Raw genomic sequence first — 26,277 nt, forward strand, 5'->3', positions numbered from 1 at the left:
CCTCCACCCCAAATTTCCCCTTTAATTTTCCAAACCTCCTCCCAAACCTCCTCTCCCCTTTAATTTTTTTCTCTCTACTAATGCGACTTTTGTCTTCCAGCAACATAACTATGACCCAGATACTCAGGAGGAGCCAGACAGATGTGATTTCTTCAGTCAGCCACCTTTAAAAGCCTGCAAACAGGACATAACCAACAGGACATCGCCAGAATAATCGGACACTGCCTGGATCCCTCGACGCCCAAAGCCAGCAGGAAGCAGTCATGAGAGACCGGGCTACGCCCCCATTCCCTACCCTTTAAGACCCCCCACAATTTTTTTTAATAAAACCAAAAGGGTGAAATGTTGTTCCTTTTGCAGACTACATCTCCCAGCATCCCCCTGGACTGGAAGCCGCAAAGGCGCAGGGCATTTCTCCCAGATGCCCGTGTGTTCCCCGTTAAAAACAGGGGTCACCACGAGCTCTCTCTCTCTCTCTGCCCCTCTCTCCTTTTGTCTCTGCACACCTGTCCCTTACTTGTTGTTACCCCAACATTAAAGTGCACCCACGTGGGACGGTCGCGTGTCTGTGTCTCCGTCCTAACCCCGCATCGCCGGGTGTCTCACGTAAAGTCTCCACTCTCTAATCCCGCAGACAGACAAACAAGACAAAATAGAATAACAGAAGCAACAAGAAGACAAGTGTCTTAGAGTTCATCAACATGCACGCAGCACACCGAGCCCTGACCTTGCACATAGTCACAAAGGAACACTTTGATCTCTTCCTTGGGTCATGGACAGATGCTGATGGCACAAAAGCCAGACGGGCTGGAATGGCCTATCACCTGAGTTCCCTCAACAGCAGTTCTCCCTCCTGCCCAAGACTACTCACTGTATGTAAGTGTTGGCTGATGGGACACTTTCTGTTGGAAGGTGACCCATTATATGTACATTATACACTGCTTCATCAGTGAACCTTATAAGAGCACTGCCATGATAGCCTAGACTAAACGCCATGGGAAGTGGCACGTCCATGCCTTGATTGCCTCTTTCAGTAGCCTACACCCCAGCCTCCAAGGCTACTGTTGGTCTCCTGGCATCTTCTCCAACCAATCCCATCTTCTAGTTAGGAATCGAGCCTTCCCATTGGCTGTTGCCTCATTTATGACATCATTCTCCCTCCAACCCTACCAGCACCTGGTAGAATCTTGGTGTTTCCATGGTGATGACTGTAAACAAATTTGGATCATCACAGGTCCAGGTGACCAGTGACCAGTGAGTGCTGTCTGATACTGGACACACTTGCCACTGAGGTCAGCTGATCAGACAAAGCCGACCGATTATCTTGCTCCATTGTTCTTTGGATTGCTAATCCTCTCCCCTTGACCATGTCAGGTAAGGAAAGAGACTTTAAAACATGTGATCCTCTCCACTGACTTTTACTATACTAGTAAATCTTTGCTGAATGTGGATAGTATTGATGTTGATATAGATATCTAGATTTGAATGTCACATTTAGCTTTGGTTCTTACTAAGTATGTGATTTTAGACAGAAAGTTTATTCTCAAGTGTTTTCCATCCACCTCAAGGAGTGAACAGTGTCACTATGCTTGGGGTCTGTACTGTTGGGTTTTCAGAGGAAAGTGACCAGGGAATAAAATCAGGCCCTTTTGGATGGTATTAAACTACAGAGACACAGGAAAATGAACAAGGCACGCAGAGATCTAGCACTCCACACCACTGATGAGACAGTCTCCCCCCACTACTCTTTCCAGTCTTAGTTTAAAATTCAGGGCGACTCTAACAGTATCGGTCACACCACGGATGGTGGCACACAACTATAATCACAACATAGAGAGAACTGGGTGGGATGGAGGTCAGTTCAAGTCTAACTAGCTCTACACTGGCCTCTCTCTATACTCACCAAATGAATATTGACTATGGACAAAATGGCGACTGCCATGGTGTACAGTTACTTGGACTTCCCTGGATTAAACATGGAGAGTGGAAGAGAATAAGACGATTGTGGAATCTGAGAAGGCAGTTGTTGTACTGAAAGAAATATTGACAGTGTTGCTGGAAGGACAGACCCACAGGAAGTCAGGAAAGGGGGCAAACACAGTACGGGTCTAAAAGTATATAAATATATGAAGGCACACTGCAGAGGGGACCCTGGTGGTCAACAATGGTAGTTTAGAACACAATGTTGAAGACGACCAGATTATAATCAAAACAGACAAGGCATTGTCATTTCCCAAGCCATGTTTAACCAAACGTAACTGTTCAGATTAGTCTGTACAAAGGTTCCCTGGCACATATAGAAAGAATATCCTGATCTGGTCCCTACTCTTGCACTCCATCCAGACCACTTTCTGCCCAGTTCCCCATGTCTCATGTGCACTGGTGGTGTTGCATAGGATCAACTGGGGCTGCGAAGTCCAGTCAGTTAGAGTCTGACCATGGCAACTGACATGCTGTTGTGGGGGAGGGGATTATCACAAGGATTCCCCCTTAGAAGAGATATAAAAATTAACAGTTACTGAGGAGCTGTTAAGAAAACAATTTAATCAACAGATATTAAATTGAGAAGCAATCATATTCAGAGATGAACCCCATAAAACATTAGCATTCTCAAGAGGACACACTAAACTGGTGCAAACAAGAAGAAATGTTGTCAGTAGGTTGTATTTCTGAAATCATATTTGAATAATGCTTGAAAGTTATGAAATTATAAGAGATCCTATTTATACAAGAAATCCAAGGGGGAAAAAAGAGAGAGGGGAAAGGAATAATTACCTAAATTCCTTACACATTTGTTAAACATCATTTCAGAAAAAAACTCAATAAAATAGAGATTGGCCTGGTGGTCATGGCAGGGGCTCCAGCACCAGCACTTTAGAGGCAGCAGCAGACCTGTCTCTGTGATTTCAAAGCCAGGCTGATCAACGTAGAGTGAGTTTAGGTCACTCTATACTGTAAGATCTGCAGAGAACAGGACAAAGTTCCAGGTATGGAATATGCCTATGGGTCTCTTCCCAATAATAACCTCTGTTGTAGAATATATTTGCAAGGAAGTGTCCCAACAGGCATTATTATATTACAATCAGGAAAAAGGAGCATTGTGTCTAGATCTGAGTGAGGATTAAGGCAGATTGACCAGGATTTCCATGCCCACACAGGAAAAAGCAGACAGTTCATCTAGTGTTTGTCATCTTACATAGCACCACCGATCGATCTTAACCCATTTGCTTGAGATATGTAAGGGAACATAGGTGCTAGACTCTCCCACTCAGTACAACCTGGAGATAACACAGTCCCTCCCAGGGGATAGAAAGCTTCCATCTCAAATTTTTCCAACTCTCTTCTTGCTTCCTACAGAAAATTGCCAAAGTGCACCTTTCACTGGGACAGAATGTGCTCTGCAGCCCTCTGTGCCTGTGCTGAGGAATGCCACACCCTCAGCAGGAAGTGTGTGCAATTTCTATGGGGTCTGTACCCCAGCTGTGAGCTCAGCATGGCTCCTGTCATCAGACTCCAGCACATGCTGCCAGCAGCTCATGGACAGTGCCTGTCTTTACCAACGAGCTGGCACGACCATGCTGACTAAGCCAACTGACCAGAACCAGATCTCTACTTCGACATTTTTCTATCCAAGTGTTCTCCACTGGGATCTCAGAGAAAGCACCACCAGAAGGGAAGCTCCGTTCCTGGATGCCCCTTTAACTGTCATTGACCAGAATACCACCCCCTCGTCTCGGTCTATAACAGCCCAGTGTGATAACACTTTCCATATCAATGCATTACCACCATCCTATCCAACACTGTCTGCCTGCCTTGTACAGGCAACGCCATCAAATCTACCAGATCAACGATATATCCTGGCACCTTGCTACCTGCATGGAAGTCAGGTCTATTATTATGACCAGAACAGCCTGGGTCCTCCGATGGCTGAACAATTCTCGCAGTGCCAGCAGGCCTATGGCTCTGTGTCCTGCTCTGGGAATCAGGCTTCCTCTCTGCACCCAGAGATGGTGATGGCACTACAGGAGATTCAGCCAATGAACATCCAAACACCTTTCTCCACCTCTCCCATCTACTGGCCCACATCTGCTCAAACCATGCCAGACACCAGTCTTCAAGGTGAGTAAAGCCAGGAGGAGAGGTGTGAGATCAGCCCTCAGACGAGACACAGCTCTACCTTTCAGAAGTGGATGTCCACACAGAGGAAGAATGGGAGTCCTGACATGTTGGCTGTGGCTCAGGCTTATTACCCCTATATTCAGTCTCTATAATGAGAGAGAATACAGGAAAGTGAGTGACATTCAACCTTCATTAGACATGTCCAAGGACCACACCACAGGAACGCATTTCACTGCCAAGGCTAATCAGCCCCACGTACCAGCTCACTAAAATCACCTCCTTCCTAATCTATGTCTCCAGTTTCTAGATGTCACCAAGAATTTTTTTTCTGTTTTTGTATCACTAAGTTTCCCCTGAGTTGAAACTAGTATCGAGAGAAATGGAACCCTGAATCTGACCTAGAGGAGGTCTTCTCCCACACTCCTAGTGTCTGCTGTGACATTCTCTAACACTTAAGATGTAGTGACAGTTTGCTTTGACCTGTGTAATATTGATAAGTAGGAATGAAGCATCTAGCCCTATCTGTCTCGCTCAACCTCTCTCTGTCTTTGTCTCTGTCTCTTTTCTTCCTCTAGATCTCTCTTCCACTTTCTCTTTCTCTTTTTCTTTTTCTTTCTGAATCTTCAGCAGTGACCCAAGGCCAAGACTATGTAGACATGTTCTCTGTTACAAAGTTGAAGCTAAAAGCTACTACAGTCTTACATTTTCGCATCACTAACAAAAAAATCTGTGAAATGTGGAGCTTAAGGAATATCAGGGCTTTTGAACTGCTTGCCTTTCAGAATTGAGGAACTGATATGGATACCTAAACTCATATAAAAATCCAGGCTTCAAGGCCATATGAGTAATACAGTGAACAGAAAGAAACTGGTAGAGATGAGTAAGATTAGGAAATAGTGAACAACACAACCTGTCTCAGAGCAAACTTCCAAGGCAATGAGAGGCACTGTTCCAAAGGAAAATATGGGAGACAGGGAAGAGCACACACCAAGGAATTCTACCACCTCCCCATGATCACTAAGCATGTACACACCACACAATCACAAAAGAAAACATGATATCACACGGTCATGAGAAACAAATGAGTAGTTACTATGTGTCTCCAAAGAGGGCTGCTTTCCCTGCTCCTCCAGCAGAACTCATAGCAATGCCTGTAACACTGCTTGCTGCAGGAGCCTCAGTGCTCAGGTGCACTGAAAGGGGGGGTAGCATCTCACTTACCAGGCACTGACTTTGAACTTCCTCTCTTTCAGTGGTGGAGAGGGAGATGACCCTGGGATTGACACCTTCAGAGCAGACACTGTGTCTGCTACAGAGTCCAGACCTCGGCAATGCCTGCACCCAGGATGCCCAGATGACGACAGCACCTGTCAGTGGGAACAGGTCATTAACTGCCCTCATGCACAGTCCTTCTGAATTCCTGGCCTTGCCTCCAGCCCCAAGCCTGGAAAAGACACAGAAGAACAATGCAGATGAGATGAATGCTGAGCAATCAACACCTCTAGATTCCTATGAGGGCACAAAATGCAACCAAGACGCATCACCCCTCCCTTCAGCACACCCTGGCATGCAGCAGCCCTTCAACTACAGTGATGTTGGGAGCCTGAGGCAGAAGCTAGCTTCTCAAAATGCCACTTTGGGAAACAGTGGCCTTGGTCTGGAAGACCCTGAGGCTCTGCAGAGTGTCATGGAGTCTAGCAATGACTTTACAGACATGACTACTCTGGTGGCAGATATTCACCTTCCCCAACTCTTAAACTCCATCACTGACCTTGACCAAATGGAAGATCACACAGCAAGCCAAACCAAAGACTCCAAAGACATCAGGAGGGATCAGGCCCAGTCACGCACCAGCATCTTTAATGGACTATCTGAACTAGGCAAAAAGAAAAGCCAGAAAGTCTCTGATGTGTTTCATGGAGCTCTTCAGGCCAGAACCCATCACGAGGATATGCTGAAGGAAGATGATCCTGGGACCATAGACAACACGGCCAACCACGTGCAGAGCAAATCTCAGATATTTGTACCCAAGAGGCCCAGCGTAGCAAGAGCACAGGGGAAAGAAAAGGCCAAAGAGACCAGAGAAAACGGCTCCAAGAAAACACAGGAGCTGAAGCCATCAAGTCACACAGTCAAGGCAAAAGAGAAGCCCGCCATCCCCAAGACCAAGAGGAAGAGGAATCCACCTGAGCTCAGCCATGACAGCTTTAAGAAGCCTCGAACTCACCTCGGCATGCACATGCTGGAGTCCGTGCAGGTCTTTCACCCACTGGGGAAGAAGAGTGAGAGGAAAACTGGCATCTCCTCCTCCCGGGCTCTGCTGAACTTCAGCAGCAACAAAGATCCCAGGACGGGTCCTGATACCACATCACTGCTGGATATGCCACGTGAGGGCCAAAGCCTTGACAAAAGCCTGGGCAAGATTCAGAGACCAGGGAGCAGTGCTCCCAAGCGGTATCCATCTCCATCCCAGTATGAGCTTCCCCAACCTGGGAAGGTCAAGTTAGTACCTCTGCCTTTCCCAGTCCTGGACAAGCCTCAAACCAAACCTGTTTCTAGAAAGCTCCTCTGCCTGGCTTCACGCAGGCCCACTGTGGCTTACCCAGTGAGGCCTCACTCCCACTCAGCTCAGCCTCCCACGCTCAAGCCATCCCAACCAGCTCCTGCCAGCACATCACTGATGGCCTCTGACAAGCCAGCTCTGCCAAACGGCACCAGTGCCACACGAGCCAACATAACCAAGCCCATCCAGTCTTGCCCTGGGCCTCAGCCGGCTGCCTCTTTGCCTGCACCCTACAGAGCATCATCTCACACTTCACTCCACAGGGAGCCTCTTTCTGCTGCCAGCAACAAGGCCCTCTCATCTCCCAAAGCTAAAACCCAATACCTGCTGCTAGACTTCAGTTGCCAACCCATCCCATGGAGGAAAGTGGACATTCCAGGGCCAGTCATCTCACAGCCCATCACTGAAGAGCAGAGGCCAGAGAGGGAGGCCATGAAGAGGCGGGCTCAACAGGAGCGAGAGAATGCTGCCAAGTGTACCTCCCTGGGAAAACCACAGCTTTTCCTTCAGAGGGAGAAAGATATGGAAATTTCGAGATATTATGGCTATGCAGTGTAAGTGCTGCCCAAACCTTTGGGACACAACGCTGTTCATCATACACAGGTAAGATGTAGATACACATAGATATTCATGCATACATGAAGTTTAGAGGCTTAGCCTAATGTGTAGATATGTAGATACATACATAGTAATGCAGAATAATATTTAGATATATGCATATATATGAATGGAAAGACATAGTTTATAAATTTATAAATATTTGAAGACACTATAATTGACTGTAGAAACTTAAGACTGTGATTTTATCCATGAGTATATAGAGAGGGCTTTGATGTCTTCCTTAGAACTTTACTATTATTAATTTATGTTTCCTAGTTATGTAATAATACATGTTACATAGATACAACATACGCTATAAGTCAGTGGTACTACTTATTTAATGTTAAAGCTGTAGCAAAAAGCTCTAGTGGCAATAAGATTATTTTCCTGGACTTTAATTTTCAGGATCCTAGGATGATGTGGAAGTCCCCTCTGTATGCTGTGAATATGTTTTATTACCATTGGTCATTAATGAGTAAAGCTGTTTCAGCCAATGACTGAGCAGGTCAAAGCTAGGTAGGAAATTCGAGCTGAGATATAGAGAGAAAGCAGGCAAACTCAAAAAGATGCCATGTAGCTGCCGAAGGAGAAAGATGCCTGAATGCCAGAACATTGCCAATAGGTCACAGACTCACGGTGAGAACAGATTAATATTACTTGGCTTTATTAAGATGTTAGAGTTAGCCAGGAATATGCTGGGGTCATTGGCCGAACAGTACTGGAATTAATGTGGTTTCTGTGTGATTATCCGGGTCAGAGTTAATAAACATGGTAGGTTTCCTAGAGTGTATACTGTAAACTGAACACACTCCTGCTGTCACCACACTTTCTCCCATTATGAACCTCAAACACGAGCCCTTTAAACATCAGTACTCTGCCATAGAGATCTGCCTGCATTTTCATGATATGAAACATAGAGTCCATGTATGCATAATCAAGATCCTACCTTGAAAGAAATTCTTCAAGGCAAGTATCTTTCTGATATGGGTTGATTTGGATTACTGGGTTTATCTCAAATTGTATCAATCTTTGAAATGATCCATTTAACATGTTCATTTCTCTTGTGTGTGTGTGTGTGTGTGTGTGTGTGTGTGTGTGTGTGTGTGTGTGTTGTCCACATGAGCTACTGTGTAACAAATGTGTGGAGTGCTCACAGAGGCCAAATCTGGGCATCAGGTCTCTGGAGTCTGGAATTAAGAGAGACTGAAAACCATCATGAGGTGCTCTGAATTCGACCTGGGGACTCTGCGAGAAAATCAAGTGTTCTTGTCTAAGAAGCCATCTCATCACACCCAAGTTGAGTACACATAATGCAAACAACATAACCTTAGCCTCTCTATTGCTGCAAAGACTTGACTGTCTACGAACATCACATGTTTTTCACCCATGGAAACACTGTTGGACACCACGCCTGGTTCCCTGATGTACTGTAGACAGTGCTGCAATCAACACTGACGGGCAAGTGCCTCTCTAATGTCCCGAGTTCTTTGGGAAGGTGCACATGAACCATGGGGTGGGCCAGATGCAGGCTTTGGTGGTCCCGGAACACTGACAGCCAGTCAGGATGGAAAACGTCCAATCCCCAGCAGCAGTAGATAGCATTCCTCACTGTGAATTCCCATTAGCAGCATTGGTCACTTTTTCTAGTCGGCCTTGAATGGCATCCACTGGAGGTTCACTATGCATTTCCCTGATTCCTCCTGAATCAGAACATTTGGATGTACTCACCCTCAGTTTTTCCAAAATCTGTGAGAACAGTCTTTTTCTATCCCCTTTAATACCTGTGTTGTCTTCTTTCTTATGATTTACTTATTTAATTCTAAATCATCTAGATATTAATCTTCTAACTGAGCTATCAGTAGCAAAGATTTCACTTGGTTTTCAAGAAAAAAACCTCAAATAATGGCTTCTCTTGCTGGCAAAGAATCCTTTACTTCCCTGAGCAACCATTGATCAACTGACATTTGATCGCCTGATATTTTCCTCCATCCTGACCTGTCCCTGAATCTTAACCTCCTTGCACTATTCTGTGCTCTAACTGTTTCAGAGTTTGTAACACATTGTCCTCTGAGGCATATGCCATTAACCTTGTATGGGGTGACACATAAGAAATAGAATTAATTTATTTATAAGTTTAGTTTCTTGAGACAATGTTTCTCTTCATATCACTGAATATTTGGGAACTGACCTCACTAATCAGGCTAGCCTTGAAATCACAAAGATATGCCTGACACTGCCTTTGTAATGCCTTTGCCTGTGTCCCTGCCTCAAGAGTGCTGCGACTAAAGGAATGCACCAAAATCACAGGGGAAAGCACCTTCCTTTCTGAATATGTGGGTCACCGATTTCCCCACCATGATTATGTGAGGATGTATGTTAGCAACAGTACATTTTTTGATAGCTACCAAGAGGCACAGAGGCTGAACTGCTTGCGCTTACAACTGTAATTCCACACAGATTCATTGTTCTGAAAAATTGCTACTCAAACAGAGATCATAGGAACGCCTTCCTCATCACTATAAGGGCCTAAGTGGAGAGGGCACAGAAGGAGGGGAGCATCTCACTTACCAGTCACTAACTTCTTCCTTGACTCTTTTTCAGTGTTGGAGAAGGGGGTGTCCGTGGGACTGACACCTCAGGACAGACAGTCCATCAGTTGCAGTCCACAATATTGCTAGTATTCCACCCTGCATTCACAGATGAGGACGCTACCTGTTGATAGGGACAGGTCATTGACTGCCCCCATCCAAAGGTCTCCAGAATTCCTGTTCTTGCCAACAGCTCTAATCCTGGGGGTGGGGGGGATGGAAAAGAATTTAAATGAGATGACAGCCAATCTATCAATGCTTATGAATTACTTAAAGGCACACGGGAAACCTAGTCCCATCACTTCTCCCTTTAGCACACCCCAACTTGCAGCACACGCTGTGCTTTACTGACACTAACACCCTGAGGCAGAAGCTGGCTGTTGACCATGTCTCCTTGCTAAGCAGCACCTTTGGCCATCATGAGCCTGGACATGCACACTGTGATGGTCTCCAGCATAGACTTTGCTGACATGACTACACCGGGGCCAGATATTCACCTTCCACAATTTTTCAAATAACTCAATGTATTAAACATATTCAGAGATGCACAGCATCCTTATGCAAAGACTCCATAGTCATCAGGAGGGAATAAGCTGGGGCTCATGAGCAAGACAATACCAAGAAGACCAGAGAAAACAGCTTCAAGAAAACAGAGGAGCTGAAGCAGTTTAGGAAGAGTCAAGTCAGAAGAGAAGCACACCATCCCAGGACCAAAAGGAGGAGGAATCCACCTGTGCTCAGCCACCACAGCTTTAAAAGGCCTCGAACCCACCCCAGCATGCACACACGGGAGTCCGGGAAGGGCTTTCACCTCTTGTGGGGGAAGTGAGAGAAGAAAACTGGCCTCCCCTGAACTCTGTCAACTCTTCCTGCTACTCTGTCCTCTATTATTACAAGAGTTTATTGAACTTTGATCTCTGGGGAAGTGGCATTGGATATTCGCAGGGTGACATTTATTCACTTTCTTTTAGTTCCTTGAGAGAGAGTTCTCTCCAAAGCGCTCTATGTCCTGGTAATAACATCATAGACCAGGTTAGCCTTGAACTCAGTGATCTGCTAGACTCTGCCTCTGCCGCTTCCTCTGTCTTTTGAGTCCCTGTCTCAAGAGTGCTGGAACTGAAAATATGCTTCAACGATCCAGGTAGAATCAAGATTCTTTCTGTACATGTGGATCACCAGGTTTCCCAGCATGATTTGATGAAGAGTCCATGTGTAGGCCAAGGCAATTCTTGCTACTGACCTAAAATCACAAGAGACTTAACTGAATGTATTGACTTAGCTGCATGGATTTACAACTGCAACTCAACTCAGATTCTTTTTTCTGACAGTACCTTTGTTTCACTTGTAGGCTGGACTTCTGACAATGCCTATCTACTTCCAGATAGTACAACATCTGGATTTGACTCAAGGAATGTATTCAACCAGTCCCTAGATATTTATGGTGTTTGTATTTTCTCAATAGGCAATCCACAGCTACTGTGTAGACACAATACTGTCCATTCTAACAAAGCCTATTTGCTGTCCAGAGTCACTGGTCTAGATAAATATAACAAAGCCAGCACGAAAGGATCCCACAACCTGTATCCAAGCATCCTGACAGGGGCACAATTGACTACAAGAGAATGAAGGAAAGCAATAGTTTAGGGAGGTCTCTTGTTTGATCACTCTCTCTGTGTTTTTTAGTTACAGAACTTGGGACTCCATGAGTCTACTGGGCTTCACTGTACTCCTCAGAAAAACAGAAAGGCATTTGAATGGATATACATTCATGTTAAGATTATTATTTTAATCTTTATGTTTTCAAATTAAGTGTCTTGTAGAATAACACTTGTTGAACAAAGCTCAGGAATTATTTTACATATTAAAACAATTAACAAAAAGATGTACTGAATTCTTCTCATGGACTTTAAGTCTCACTGTACTATTTATTCAATGAACAGATTTTATTCTGTATATTGTATACTGACAACAGCACTCAGTTCCCACTACCTGGCCATTCCTTAGCTCTCACCAAATATCTTAGGAAATGTTCTTCTGCTTTATAGGACTGCTTACAATTTCATGAATGTCTATAGGTAGAGATGTGTCGCCAAGGATCCACATAGTGAGACAGGATAAGAAGATGTTTCTGTGGGACTGGATACATTTGGTACAATATAATTATCTCGAGTTCCAAGGATTCTCCTGCAATCACCTTGACTGCATTCATTGTTTTTACTGTAACGAGTTCCACTGTGTGCAACATCACAAATTTCTTATCATTTGCTCTGCTACTGGATACCAAGTCCAGGCCCTAACACAGATATCCTAATCCTGAACAAACTGCAATATACAGCAATGTGCAGAGCAATAATCCATCCAACGCCTTGGAACAGCATGGACAGGAGGAGTGGTAGACCTGCTTTGGTGTTTAAAGACACTGTATATTGAAATACACGGAGGGTACAATACTTCACATTACACCCACCAACTGATTTGCTGCTCCTACGGGAGCAATACTTGCAAGTCCCCAACTTTCAGATAACTCTCTACTTCTTATATTCTGTACCATCTAGAAAGATCAAGTCCAACTGATCTTAGCTAACATATCTCTATGGGATAGTCATTTTATTATGGGGTAAAATACCAGGCTACACTGCTCTACCTGAGTGCATTAGCTCTTACATACAAACCACTGCACTCCTGCTTGCATGACAGTGCCTGATATTTGGATGGACTGCATTCTGCATGATCCATTTTGGCATAAGAGGCAATCATCTCACCACAACAGCAGCCACAGCCACTGAGTATCAGCAGCCAAAACTTTTACAGTTTTTCCATCAGCACCAAAAGCACACAGAAAAGGAAGTCGAGAAAGGAGACAGACTGGAGCAGTTCCATGGACACCTGCAGCTGCACTAATCTCACGCAGAAGCACAAAGGTTTAGAAGGGAAATACAAAGGCCCATCCATTCCCTTCAATAAAACAGTAGGAGTTCCCTTCCCACTGTGACCTGTGATCCTCTGAGCCACAGGAGATTCTGTTGTACGTCACGGCACAACATAAAAATTCCCTTCTATGAAAGCCAGCCTGCTAGCAGAAAGGGAGGTTACAGTTCAGTCCAAGTCTGACTTCTAGATATCCTACAACTGAAACAGAGGGACAATCATCTACTTCTTACTCATACCAAATAAAAGGATCCAAAGAGCTTCATCTTTTGGGAGGTCTTGAAGAGTTTCTTGACCACCATCTCCTGAGTCTTAAGATCATTTCTGGGACATAGAATATAGCAGGCATATGGCTTCAGTGAGTGCCATATTCCACTCATTCAGGGTCCCATTTCTCAACTTCTCTAACTTACTTTTGCTCTCCTTGGAGATGCTATCCATAATTTTCAGGCACTGTGACGATACCACGGTACCACCGACGATAAGAAATGTTTCGTACACATGTGAGCAGTCTCTGGGCAGACCTGCCAATGCCAATTCTATCAGGGGATAGCCTTTGTGCAAAGTCACACACTAAGAAGATTCTCTAAATAGGGAGGGCAGTCTATTCCGCTGCAGCTTGCAAAGATCCCCTCACATGGAATTTTGTAATCTAGATAATACAACAAGTCCCTTCAGCTCCTAGTTTTCAGGATTCTCATGGGGCCAGGGCACATCATAACAGCTCTTACGCATCTGATAGTATCAAACCAATCTCTTTACACTGACTCGAAGACAAGAACATGGCCATCATATACCCATCCACTTGAATGTATTATTGAATTTACTTGAGTGTATTATTGAACACAGCATGGTCTATGTTTTAGTTTGCTCTCACCTATACACTTGGCACAACTAAGACTTTTGTCATTTTGAGTTAAAGACTTCAGGAGTTCATTGACAGGGTATGTGGATTTCAGTTAATTTCTTTCATAAAATGCAGTCAGCGTAAGTAATGTCACATGTGTGTCTCCCTAACAATGTACATTCCTACAGAATAAGAGAACAAACACCTTCTCACCCACGTCAACAGTAATGATCTTGTGGGATTGCCCACGTTACTTGAAAGTGAAGGAATGGTGGGTTACAAGCACTGGACATCATTTATATACGTAGATATGTAAAATAAAGCAAAAACTCACATGGATATGGTATATGGGACAGGAAATCAAAGTCCCTAGGGCTCTTTCATTAATGGAAGCCAGCAACACAGCTATGTAAAGTGCTCCCCTAGTAATGGGGCAAGGCACAAGAAAGACATCAGAGATCACCCACAATGCACTATTCCATTGACACCTCTGGACCATGTTATTCATGGGAACCCCAAAATTGGATAATAATAAACAATTGGTCAGAAAAATGCTTACTTTGCGATGCTACTTGGAGCACAAGTGAGATACAACAAAGGGGCAATAGTGACGACTGCAAGTACCAATGCACACACTCCTATTTAGCTTATATAGCATAAAACAAACCAGGATCCTAAGGAAAGAGGAGAGTTCAATTCAGTGGTTGCCTCCCTGGAGTAGCCTCTCAGACTGATTGTGAAACATGATCTCTTTTTAATATTTATTTATTATGTATACAATATTCTGTCTGTGTGTATGCCTGCAGGCCAGAAGAGGGCACCAGACCCCATTACCGATGGTTGTGAGCCAACACGTGGTTGCTGGGAATTGAACTCAGGACCTTTGGAAGAGCAGGCAATGCTCTTAAACTCTGAGCCATTTCTCTAGCCCCTAGAACATGATCTTTATCATTAAATGGCACAGAAGGACCTAGTCTATGCTCGGCAATACTATACAAACACAGTTGACTTGGAATATATAAGAATGTTGGCTGAGCAAATCTAGAGAGTACCAGGAAGGAGAAATCCCCTGTGGTCTCTGATTTACCTCTTACCTCAATGTACTGCTTTGGTCTCCTGTTCTGGATTGCTTAGACAATGGTCTGTAAAGGATAACATGAAAGACACTTGATCCTGCACCAAGTTAGCTGAGATTTCTCTGTTTAGGTCTGTATCTCATTTTTTAATTGGGTTATTTGAAATGTTGATGTCTAATTTCTTGAGTTCTTTACATATTTTGGACATCAGTCCTTTGTCTGATGTGGGGTTGGTGAAGATCTTTTCCCATTCAGTAGGCTGCCTTTTCCTCTTATTGACTGTGTCCTTTGCTTTACAGAAGTTTCTCAGTTTCAGGAAGTTCCATTTATTTATTGTTGCTCTCAGGGTCTGTGCTACTGGGGTAATATTTAGGAAGTGGTCTCACGTGCCCATGCATTGAAGACTACTTCCCACTTTCTCTTCTATTTGGTTGTGTGTGGTCAGATTTATATTAAGGTCTTTGATCCATTTAGACTTGAGTTTTGTGCTTGGGGATAAATATGAATGTTCAACATCCTTAGCAGTCAGGGAAATGAAAATCAAAATAACTCTGAGATACCATCTTACACCTGTCAGAATGACTAAGATCAAAAGAATATCATGTTTTTGGTGCCATCTTCGACACGGTAACCTTTCTGTCCCGGTGCCCTCGCCTGAGGCCTTTACTCTGGGCTTTTGGCGCCTCCCAGAGCTTGGGGCCTCCCCCGGGACAAGCTCAGGACCAACAACCTGTGACCTCCCCCACGTGTTCAATGCAGCCATCTGGAACCAAGAGCGACTAATTCGTGAGTTCACCTGGGTTGGATCGCCTTCCCATTAAGCCCAGAGAGGTCCCGGCTCTCTTTGGTGCATAGTGGGTAAGGTTGGCGACTCCTCCCCCCTCCACCCGGCCTTCCACCCTTGGCTAGCTAGACCTGTTTTTTTTATCCGCACCTGGGAGCTCGGAGCTCCCAGTTCTATCTTTTTCTGTTTTCTTTCTGATCGCTTTTCTGTCCTCTTTACGGGCTCCCTACGGGGCGAGCGCCTCTCGGCTGCAACAGGCAGCCCCCAAAGGCTTAACTGCCTCCTCCTAGTCGGGATTGTTCCCCATCGGAAGCTCGGTTCGGGTCAGTTAGGCTATAGCAAGGCCCCCTGGTTGCTCGGACGCCTGTAATTAGGGCTGCTTTGTTCGTGGCACCTCCCTGTGCCATCTGCGGATAGTTTCACGGTAATAGCCATGGGTGCTAAGCCTTCTCAAACGGTTCCCCTGGCCTCCCCATTGGGGCAGCTGCTGGAAGCTCTGAAACCTCATGCCCTAATTCCCTCCGTGATATACATTAATCCGTCTTTGCTCTAAATCTTGGCCAAAGTACAATTTACAGGGTTCCTTCAGGTGGCCTTCTCAGGGTTCATTTGACCCCGATATTTTACAGGAATTGGCTAACTTCTGTCACCGTTTGGCTAAATGGAAAGAAATGATGTACATTATGGCATTTTTCTACATGGCCATTAAGATTGACCCCTCCGTTGCCTCTCACTGTTCACCTGCACACATGTTCTTATCAATGCCATCCCTCCAGGAACCCTCTGCTCCCGCCATGGATCCCGCAGACAAACCTCCACCACCACCACCCCCAGCCTCGAGGGGCCACTCGCTCTCGCTCTCCCCAGTCGAGTGACAGCAACAGCTTACCCATCCCTCTTTCCTCCAAGGTCTCTTCTAGGCACAGGAAGGACGCACCTAACACCTCTAAACGTTCCCCTTCCAGATCCCCAAGAAAGTCCCATTCCAGATCTACAAGGACTTCGCATAGCCCCTCCGATAGAGTCCCTCATAAATATTCGTCCAACAGGTCATGCAAGCAGCTGGAGGCTTCCCCCTGCCACAGGTCACACAGACAGACAAAAGCATCTTCAGACTCCTCTCAGTCTCCTCCCCACCCTGCTCCGCCCCCTCGATCTGCCAAAGCCCCTCTAGGCTCCCGCTGTCACTGATCACCATTCTCCCGTTGTTAAAACACCCACACCTAAGGATATCAGGTTCCTAAAAGCCACAGCAGCCCCCTGTCAGATCTGCCAAAAGATAATGGCCCAGAGTTTACTTCCCAGATTTCTCAAAATCTGTCTAGGGCACTTGTAATCCCCTGGAACTTCCACACACTGTACCACCCTCAGTCTTCAGGTAAGGTAGAACGGACTAACTGCTCTTTAAAGGAAGCTCTCGTTAAGATGTCACAGGAACTGCACCTCGACTGGGTAAGCCTTCTGTCCCTTGCTCTTCTCAGGCTTTGGGCTCTCACAAAGGGCCCCCTTTTCATTTCACCCTTTGAACTCATGTATGGGCGGCCGGTTTTAACCCCCAGCCTCTCATCGGGAACCTCTCTCTCCCCTTCCTGATCACCTGCTCACTCCCCTCCTTTTCCACTTACCTTCGCTACTGTGGGACTTCACAGATCACTCATTACCTCAACCATGTGCTAATACATGTCCAACGCCGGTTAAAATAGGAGATAAGGTATTACTCTCACCTCCAGGCCAACGTCCCTCACCTCTTTCCCCTAAATGGCAGGGTTCTCTCAGAGAAATTCTTCTAACCCCCACAGCTGCCAAGCTTGAAGGAATTCCCCATTGGATTCACCTGTCACATCTTAAACTGTTCATCTCCACGGCTCAAGATAATCCTTCATACACGGTAACTCAGACAGGACCTTGTTCTCTTAAGTTCCAAAGGATATCAGGTTCAGCCCCCTCGACTCCAGTCTAAGGGAAACAGTGGTCCCATCCGTCACTTAATCCTCCTGTGTTAACACACCCTCCCTTCTTTAAGTTCCTAAATAACCATCCAGCTGCCGTTACAGATATCATCATCAAGTACGGAGTCAAGGGCTCAGGCGGTAAGCAGATTCTTAACAAAGTTCCTTGACATAACAGGTCAGTCGCTGACTGCAGCAGTGACCCCTGAAATGTTAAGGAGTATACGGTTAAAAGCTATTTTCTTTTAAGACACTTTCTTTAAGCTCTAGGAATCCAGCCCGACCCACCTAAACAAATCAAACACAAGCAGATCATTAACGGAATAAGTATCATTTAATTTTTTATCATTCTTAACCCCAGACCTCCAAAAACTCCTCCACCCCAAATTTCCCCTTTAATTTTCCAAACCTCCTCTCCCCTTTAATTTTTTTCTCTCTACTAATGCGACTTTTGTCTTCCAGCAACATAACTATGACCCAGATACTCAGGAGGAGCCAGACAGATGTGATTTCTTCAGTCAGCCACCTTTAAAAGCCTGCAAACAGGACATAACCAACAGGACATCGCCAGAATAATCGGACACTCCCTGGATCCCTCGACGGCCAAAGGACATCGTCAGAATAACTGGACACTCCCTGGATCCCTCGACGCCCAAAGCCAGCAGGAAGCAGTCATGAGAGACCGGGCTACGCCCCCATTCCCTACCCTTTAAGACCCCCCACAATTTTTTTTAATAAAACCAAAAGGGTGAAATGTTGTTCCTTTTGCAGACTACAGCTCCCAGCATCCCCCTGGACTGGAAGCCGCAAAGGCGCAGGGCATTTCCCCCTGACGCCCGTGTGTTCCCCGTTAAAAACAGGGGTCACCACGAGCTCTCTCCCTCTCTCTGCCCCTCTCTCCTTTTGTCTCTGCACACCTGTCCCTTACTTGTTGTTACCCCAACATTAAAGTGCACCCACGTGGGACGGTCGCGTGTCTGTGTCTCCGTCCTAACCCAGCATCGCCGGGTGTCTCGCGTAAAGTCTCCACTCTCTAATCCCGCAGACAGACAAACAAGACAAAAAAGAATAACAGAAGCAACAAGAAGACAAGTGTCTTAGAGTTCATCAACATGCACGCAGCACACCGAGCCCTGACCTTGCACATAGTCACAAAGGAACACTTTGATCTCTTCCTTGGGTCATGGACAGATGCTGATGGCACAAAAGCCAGACGGACTGGAATGGCCTATCACCTGAGTTCCCTCAACAGCAGTTCTCCCTCCTGCCCAAGACTACTCACTGTATGTAAGTGTTGGCTGATGGGACACTTTCTGTTGGAAGGTGACCCATTATATGTACATTATACACTGCTTCATCAGTGAACCTTATAAGAGCACTGCCATGATAGCCTAGACTAAACGCCATGGGAAGTGGCACGTCTAGGCCTTGATTGCCTCTTTCAGTAGCCCACACCCCAGCCTCCAAGGCTACTGTTGGTCTCCTGGCATCTTCTCCAACCAATCCCATCTTCTAGTTAGGAATCGAGCCTTCCCATTGGCTGTTGCCTCATTTATGACATCATTCTCCCTCCAACCCTACCAGCACCTGGTAGAATCTTGGTGTTTCCATGGTGATGACTGTAAACAAATTTGGATCATCACAGGTCCAGGTGACCAGTGACCAGTGAGTGCTGTCTGATACTGGACACACTTGCCACTGAGGTCAGCTGATCAGACAAAGCCGACCGATTATCTTGCTCCATTGTTCTTTGGATTGCTAATCCTCTCCCCTTGACCATGTCAGGTAAGGAAAGAGACTTTAAAACATGTGATCCTCTCCACTGACTTTTACTATACTAGTAAATCTTTGCTGAATGTGGATAGTATTGATGTTGATATAGATATCTAGATTTGAATGTCACATTTACCTTTGGTTCTTACTAAGTATGTGATTTTAGACAGAAAGTTTATTCTCAAGTGTTTTCCATCCACCTCAAGGAGTGAACAGTGTCACTATGCTTGGGGTCTGTACTGTTGGGTTTTCAGAGGAAAGTGACCAGGGAATAAAATCAGGCCCTTTTGGATGGTATTAAACTACAGAGACACAGGAAAATGAACAAGGCACGCAGAGATCTAGCACTCCACACCACTGATGAGACAGTCTCCCCCCACTACTGTTTCCAGTCTTAGTTTAAAATTCAGGGCGACTCTAACAGTATCGGTCACACCACGGATGGTGGCACACAACTATAATCACAACATAGAGAGAACTGGGTGGGATGGAGGTCAGTTCAAGTCTAACTAGCTCTACACTGGCCTCTCTCTATACTCACCAAATGAATATTGACTATGGACAAAATGGTGACTGCCATGGTGTGCAATTACTTGGACTTCCCTGGATTAAACATGGAGAGTGGAAGAGAATAAGACGATTGTGGAATCTGAGAAGGCAGTTGTTGTACTGAAAGAAATATTGACAGTGTTGCTGGAAGGACAGACCCACAGGCAGTCAGGGAAGGGGGCAAACACAGTACGGGTCTAAAAGTATATAAATATATGAAGGCACACTGCAGAGGGGACCCTGGTGGTCAACAATGGTAGTTTAGAACACAATGTTGAAGACGACCAGATTATAATCAAAACAGACAAGGCATTGTCATTTCCCAAGCCATGTTTGACCAAACGTAACTGTTCAGATTAGTCTGTACAAAGGTTCCCTGGCACATATAGAAAGAATATCCTGATCTGGTCCCTACTCTTGCACTCCATCCAGACCACTTTCTGCCCAGTTCCCCATGTCTCATGTGCACTGGTGGTGTTGGATAGGATCAACTGGGGCTGCGAAGTCCAGTCAGTTAGAGTCTGACCATGGCAACTGACACGCTGTTGTGGGGGAGGGGATTCTCACAAGGATTCCCCCTTAGAAGAGATATAAAAATTAACAGTTACTGAGGAGCTGTTAAGAAAACAATTTAATCAACAGATATTAAATTGAGAAGCAATCATATTCAGAGATGAACCCCATAAAACATTAGCAGTCTCAAGAGGACACACTAAACTGGTGCAAACAAGAAGAAATGTTGTCAGTAGGTTGTATTTCTGAAATCATATTTGAATGATGCTTGAAAGTTATGAAATTATAAGAGATCCTATTTATACAAGAAATCCAAGGGGGAAAAAAGAGAGAGGGGAAAGGAATAATTACCTAAATTCCTTACACATTTGTTAAACATCATTTCAGAAAAAAAAACTCAATAAAATAGAGATTGGCCTGGTGGTCATGGCAGGGGCTCCAGCACCAGCACTTTAGAGGCAGCAGCAGACCTGTCTGTGTGATTTCAAAGCCAGACTGATCAACGTAGAGTGAGTTTAGGTCACTCTATACTGTAAGATCTGCAGAGAACAGGACAAAGTTCCAGGTATGGAATATGCCTATGGGTCTCTTCCCAATAATAACCTCTGTTGTAGAATATATTTGCAAGGAAGTGTCCCAACAGGCATTATTATATTACAATCAGGAAAAAGGAGCATCGTGTCTAGATCTGAGTGAGGATTAAGGCAGATTGACCAGGATTTCCATGCCCACACAGGAAAAAGCAGACAGTTCATCTAGTGATTGTCATCCTACATAGCACCACCGATCGATCTTAACCCATTTGCTTGAGATATGTAAGGGAACATAGGTGCTAGACTCTCCCACTCAGTACAACCTGGAGATAACACAGTCCCTCCCAGGGGATAGAAAGCTTCCATCTCAAATTTTTCCAACTCTCTTCTTGCTTCCTACAGAAAATTGCCAAAGTGCACCTTTCACTGGGACAGAATGTGCTCTGCAGCCCTCTGTGCCTGTGCTGAGGAATGCCACACCCTCAGCAGGAAGTGTGTGCAATTTCTATGGGGTCTGTACCCCAGCTGTGAGCTCAGCATGGCTCCTGTCATCAAACTCCAGCACATGCTGCCAGCAGCTCACGGACAGTGCCTGTCTTTACCAACGAGCTGGCACGACCATGCTGACTAAGCCAACTGACCAGAACCAGATCTCTACTTCGACATTTTTTTATCCAAGTGTTCTCCACTGGGATCTCAGAGAAAGCACCACCAGAAGGGAAGCTCCGTTCCTGGATGCCCCTTTAACTGTCATTGACCAGAATACCACCCCCTCGTCTCGGTCTATAACGGCCCAGTGTGATAACACTTTCCATATCAATGCATTACCACCATCCTATCCAACACTGTCTGCCTGCCTTGTACAGGCAACGCCATCAAATCTACCAGATCAACGATATATCCTGGCACCTTGCTACCTGCATGGAAGTCAGGTCTATTATTATGACCAGAACAGCCTGGGTCCTCCGATGGCTGAAGAATTCTGGCAGTGCCAGCAGGCCTATGGCTCTGTGTCCTGCTCTGGGAATCAGGCTTCCTCTCTGCACCCAGAGATGGTGATGGCACTACAGGAGATTCAGCCAATGAACATCCAAACACCTTTCTCCACCTCTCCCATCTACTGGCCCACATCTGCTCAAACCATGCCAGACACCAGTCTTCAAGGTGAGTAAAGCCAGGAGGAGAGGTGTGAGATCAGCCCTCAGACGAGACACAGCTCTACCTTTCAGAAGTGGATGTCCACACAGAGGAAGAATGGGAGTCCTGACATGTTGGCTGTGGCTCAGGCTTATTACCCCTATATTCAGTCTCTATAATGAGAGAGAATACAGGAAAGTGAGTGACATTCAACCTTCATTAGACATGTCCAAGGACCACACCACAGGAACGCATTTCACTGCCAAGGCTAATCAGCCCCACGTACCAGCTCACTAAAATCACCTCCTTCCTAATCTATGTCTCCAGTTTCTAGATGTCACCAAGAATTTTTTTTCTGTTTTTGTATCACTAAGTTTCCCCTGAGTTGAAACTAGTATCGAGAGAAATGGAACCCTGAATCTGACCTAGAGGAGGTCTTCTCCCACACTCCTAGTGTCTGCTGTGACATTCTCTAACACTTAAGATGTAGTGACAGTTTGCTTTGACCTGTGTAATATTGATAAGTAGGAATGAAGCATCTAGCCCTATCTGTCTCGCTCAACCTCTCTCTGTCTTTGTCTCTGTCTCTTTTCTTCCTCTAGATCTCTCTTCCACTTTCTCTTTTTCTTTTCTTTCTGAATCTTCAGCAGTGACCCAAGGCCAAGACTATGTAGACATGTTCTCTGTTACAAAGTTGAAGCTAAAAGCTACTACAGTCTTACATTTTCACATCACTAACAAAAAAATCTGTGAAATGTGGAGCTTAAGGAATATCAGGGCTTTTGAACTGCTTGCCTTTCAGAATTGAGGAACTGATATGGATACCTAAACTCATATAAAAATCCAGGCTTCAAGGCCATATGAGTAATACAATGAACAGAAAGAAACTGGTAGAGATGAGTAAGATTAGGAAATAGTGAACAACACAACCTGTCTCAGAGCAAACTTCCAAGGCAATGAGAGGCACTGTTCCAAAGGAAAATATGGGAGACAGGAAAGAGCACACACCAAGGAATTCTACCACCTCCCCATGATCACTAAGCATGTACACACCACACAATCACAAAAGAAAACATGATATCACACGGTCATGAGAAACAAATGAGTAGTTACTATGTGTCTCCAAAGAGGGCTGCTTTCCATGCTCCTCCAGCAGAACTCATAGCAATGCCTGTAACACTGCTGCAGGAGCCTCAGTGCTCAGGTGCACTGAAAGGGGGGGTAGCATCTCACTTACCAGACACTGACTTTGAACTTCCTCTCTTTCAGTGGTGGAGAGGGAGATGACCCTGGGATTGACACCTTCAGAGCAGACACTGTGTCTGCTACAGAGTCCAGACCTCGGCAATGCCTGCACCCAGGATGCCCAGATGAAGACAGCACCTGTCAGTGGGAACAGGTCATTAACTGCCCTCATGCACAGTCCTTCTGAATTCCTGGCCTTGCCTCCAGCCCCAAGCCTGGAAAAGACACAGAAGAACAATGCAGATGAGATGAATGCTGAGCAATCAACACCTCTGGATTCCTATGAGGGCACAAAATGCAACCAAGACGCATCACCCCTCCCTTCAGCACACCCTGGCATGCAGCAGCCCTTCAACTACAGTGATGTTGGGAGCCTGAGGCAGAAGCTAGCTTCTCAAAATGCCACTTTGGGAAACAGTGGCCTTGGTCTGGAAGACCCTGAGGCTCTGCAGAGTGTCATGGAGTCTAGCAATGACTTTACAGACATGACTACTCTGGTGGCAGATATTCACCTTCCCCAACTCTTAAACTCCATCACTGACCTTGACCAAATGGAAGATCACACAGCAAGCCAAACCAAAGACTCCAAAGACATCAGGAGGGATCAGGCCCAGTCACGCACCAGCATCTTTAATGGACTATCTGAACTAGGCAAAAAGAAAAGCCAGAAAGTCTCTGATGTGTTTCATGGAACTCTTCAGGCCAGAACCCATCACGAGGATATGCTGAAGGAAGATGATCCTGGGACCATAGACAACACGGCCAACCACGTGCAGAGCAAATCTCAGATATTTGTACCCAAGAGGCCCAGCGTAGCAAGAGCACAGGGGAAAGAAAAGGCCAAAGAGACCAGAGAAAACGGCTCCAAGAAAACACAGGAGCTGAAGCCATCAAGTCACAGAGTCAAGGCAAAAGAGAAGCCCGCCATCCCCAAGACCAAGAGGAAGAGGAATCCACCTGAGCTCAGCCATGACAGCTTTAAGAAGCCTCGAACTCACCTCGGCATGCACATGCTGGAGTCCGTGCAGGTCTTTCACCCACTGGGGAAGAAGAGTGAGAGGAAAACTGGCATCTCCTCCTCCCGGGCTCTGCTGAACTTCAGCAGCAACAAAGATCCCAGGACGGGTCCTGATACCACATCACTGCTGGATATGCCACGTGAGGGCCAAAGCCTTGACAAAAGCCTGGGCAAGATTCAGAGACCAGGGAGCAGTGCTCCCAAGCGGTATCCATCTCCATCCCAGTATGAGCTTCCCCAACCTGGGAAGGTCAAGTTAGTACCTCTGCCTTTCCCAGTCCTGGACAAGCCTCAAACCAAACCTGTTTCTAGAAAGCTCCTCTGCCTGGCTTCACGCAGGCCCACTGTGGCTTACCCAGTGAGGCCTCACTCCCACTCAGCTCAGCCTCCCACGCTCAAGCCATCCCAACCAGCTCCTGCCAGCACATCACTGATGGCCTCTGACAAGCCAGCTCTGCCAAACGGCACCAGTGCCACACGAGCCAACATAACCAAGCCCATCCAGTCTTGCCCTGGGCCTCAGCCGGCTGCCTCTTTGCCTGCACCCTACAGAGCATCATCTCACACTTCACTCCACAGGGAGCCTCTTTCTGCTGCCAGCAACAAGGCCCTCTCATCTCCCAAAGCTAAAACCCAATACCTGCTGCTAGACTTCAGTTGCCAACCCATCCCATGGAGGAAAGTGGACATTCCAGGGCCAGTCATCTCACAGCCCATCACTGAAGAGCAGAGGCCAGAGAGGGAGGCCATGAAGAGGCGGGCCCAACAGGAGCGAGAGAATGCTGCCAAGTGTACCTCCCTGGGAAAACCACAGCTTTTCCTTCAGAGGGAGAAAGATATGGAAATTTCGAGATATTATGGCTATGCAGTGTAAGTGCTGCCCAAACCTTTGGGACACAACGCTGTTCATCATACACAGGTAAGATGTAGATACACATAGATATTCATGCATACATGAAGTTTAGAGGCTTAGCCTAATGTGTAGATATGTAGATACATACATAGTAATGCAGAATAATATTTAGATATATGCATATATATGAATGGAAAGACATAGTTTATAAATTTATAAATATTTGAAGACACTATAATTGACTGTAGAAACTTAAGACTGTGATTTTATCCATGAGTATATAGAGAGGGCTTTGATGTCTTCCTTAGAACTTTACTATTATTAATTTATGTTTCCTAGTTATGTAATAATACATGTTACATAGATACAACATATGCTATAAGTCAGTGGTACTACTTATTTAATGTTAAAGCTGTAGCAAAAAGCTCTAGTGGCAATAAGATTATTTTCCTGGACTTTAATTTTCAGGATCCTAGGATGATGTGGAAGTCCCCTCTGTATGCTGTGAATATGTTTTATTACCATTGGTCATTAATGAGTAAAGCTGTTTCAGCCAATGACTGAGCAGGTCAAAGCTAGGTAGGAAATTCGAGCTGAGATATAGAGAGAAAGCAGGCAAACTCAAAAAGATGCCATGTAGCTGCCGAAGGAGAAAGATGCCTGAATGCCAGAACATTGCCAATAGGTCACAGACTCACGGTGAGAACAGATTAATATTACTTGGCTTTATTAAGATGTTAGAGTTAGCCAGGAATATGCTGGGGTCATTGGCCGAACAGTACTGTAATTAATGTGGTTTCTGTGTGATTATCCGGGTCAGAGTTACTAAACATGGTAGGTTTCCTAGAGTGTATACTGTAAACTGAACACACTCCTGCTGTCACCACACTTTCTCCCATTATGAACCTCAAACACGAGCCCTTTAAACATCAGTACTCTGCCATAGAGATCTGCCTGCATTTTCATGATATGAAACATAGAGTCCATGTATGCATAATCAAGATCCTACCTTGAAAGAAATTCTTCAAGGCAAGTATCTTTCTGATATGGGTTGATTTGGATTACTGGGTTTATCTCAAATTGTATCAATCTTTGAAATTATCCATTTAACATGTTCATTTCTCGTGTGTGTGTGTGTGTGTGTGTGTGTGTGTGTGTGTGTGTGTGTGTGTTGTCCACATGAGCTACTGTGTAACAAATGT

At 45.4% G+C, this 26,277-nt stretch overlaps 2 protein-coding genes across 2 annotated transcripts; both read left to right on the forward strand.

The window, feature by feature from the left end:
• The first annotated feature begins 1,367 nt into the window (after positions 1–1,367).
• LOC142837166 (uncharacterized protein C2orf78 homolog) lies at positions 1,368–7,240 on the forward strand. Its single transcript, XM_075952128.1, has 3 exons — positions 1,368–1,374; positions 3,358–3,633; positions 5,373–7,240. The coding sequence occupies exons 1-3, from the start codon at positions 1,368–1,370 to the stop codon at positions 7,238–7,240; spliced, it is 2,151 nt and encodes a 716-aa protein (XP_075808243.1).
• Positions 7,241–19,232: 11,992 nt separating this feature from the next.
• On the forward strand, positions 19,233–25,096 carry LOC142837167 (uncharacterized protein C2orf78 homolog). The gene is made up of 3 exons (XM_075952129.1): positions 19,233–19,239; positions 21,225–21,500; positions 23,229–25,096. The coding sequence occupies exons 1-3, from the start codon at positions 19,233–19,235 to the stop codon at positions 25,094–25,096; spliced, it is 2,151 nt and encodes a 716-aa protein (XP_075808244.1).
• Positions 25,097–26,277: the final 1,181 nt, after the last annotated feature.

Source organism: Microtus pennsylvanicus, chromosome 17 (genome assembly GCF_037038515.1).
Source record: "Microtus pennsylvanicus isolate mMicPen1 chromosome 17, mMicPen1.hap1, whole genome shotgun sequence".
Classification (NCBI taxonomy): Eukaryota; Metazoa; Chordata; class Mammalia; order Rodentia; family Cricetidae; genus Microtus; species Microtus pennsylvanicus.

What these genes read in the sequence shown, in the direction of transcription:
- LOC142837166 (XM_075952128.1), top strand. An exon ending in TTCGACATTTTTCTATCCAA is followed by an intron (nt 3,634 to 5,372) that starts GTGTTCTCCACT and finishes CCTCTCTTTCAG; the next exon opens with TGGTGGAGAGGGAGATGACC.
- LOC142837167 (XM_075952129.1), top strand. An exon ending in TTCGACATTTTTTTATCCAA is followed by an intron (nt 21,501 to 23,228) that starts GTGTTCTCCACT and finishes CCTCTCTTTCAG; the next exon opens with TGGTGGAGAGGGAGATGACC.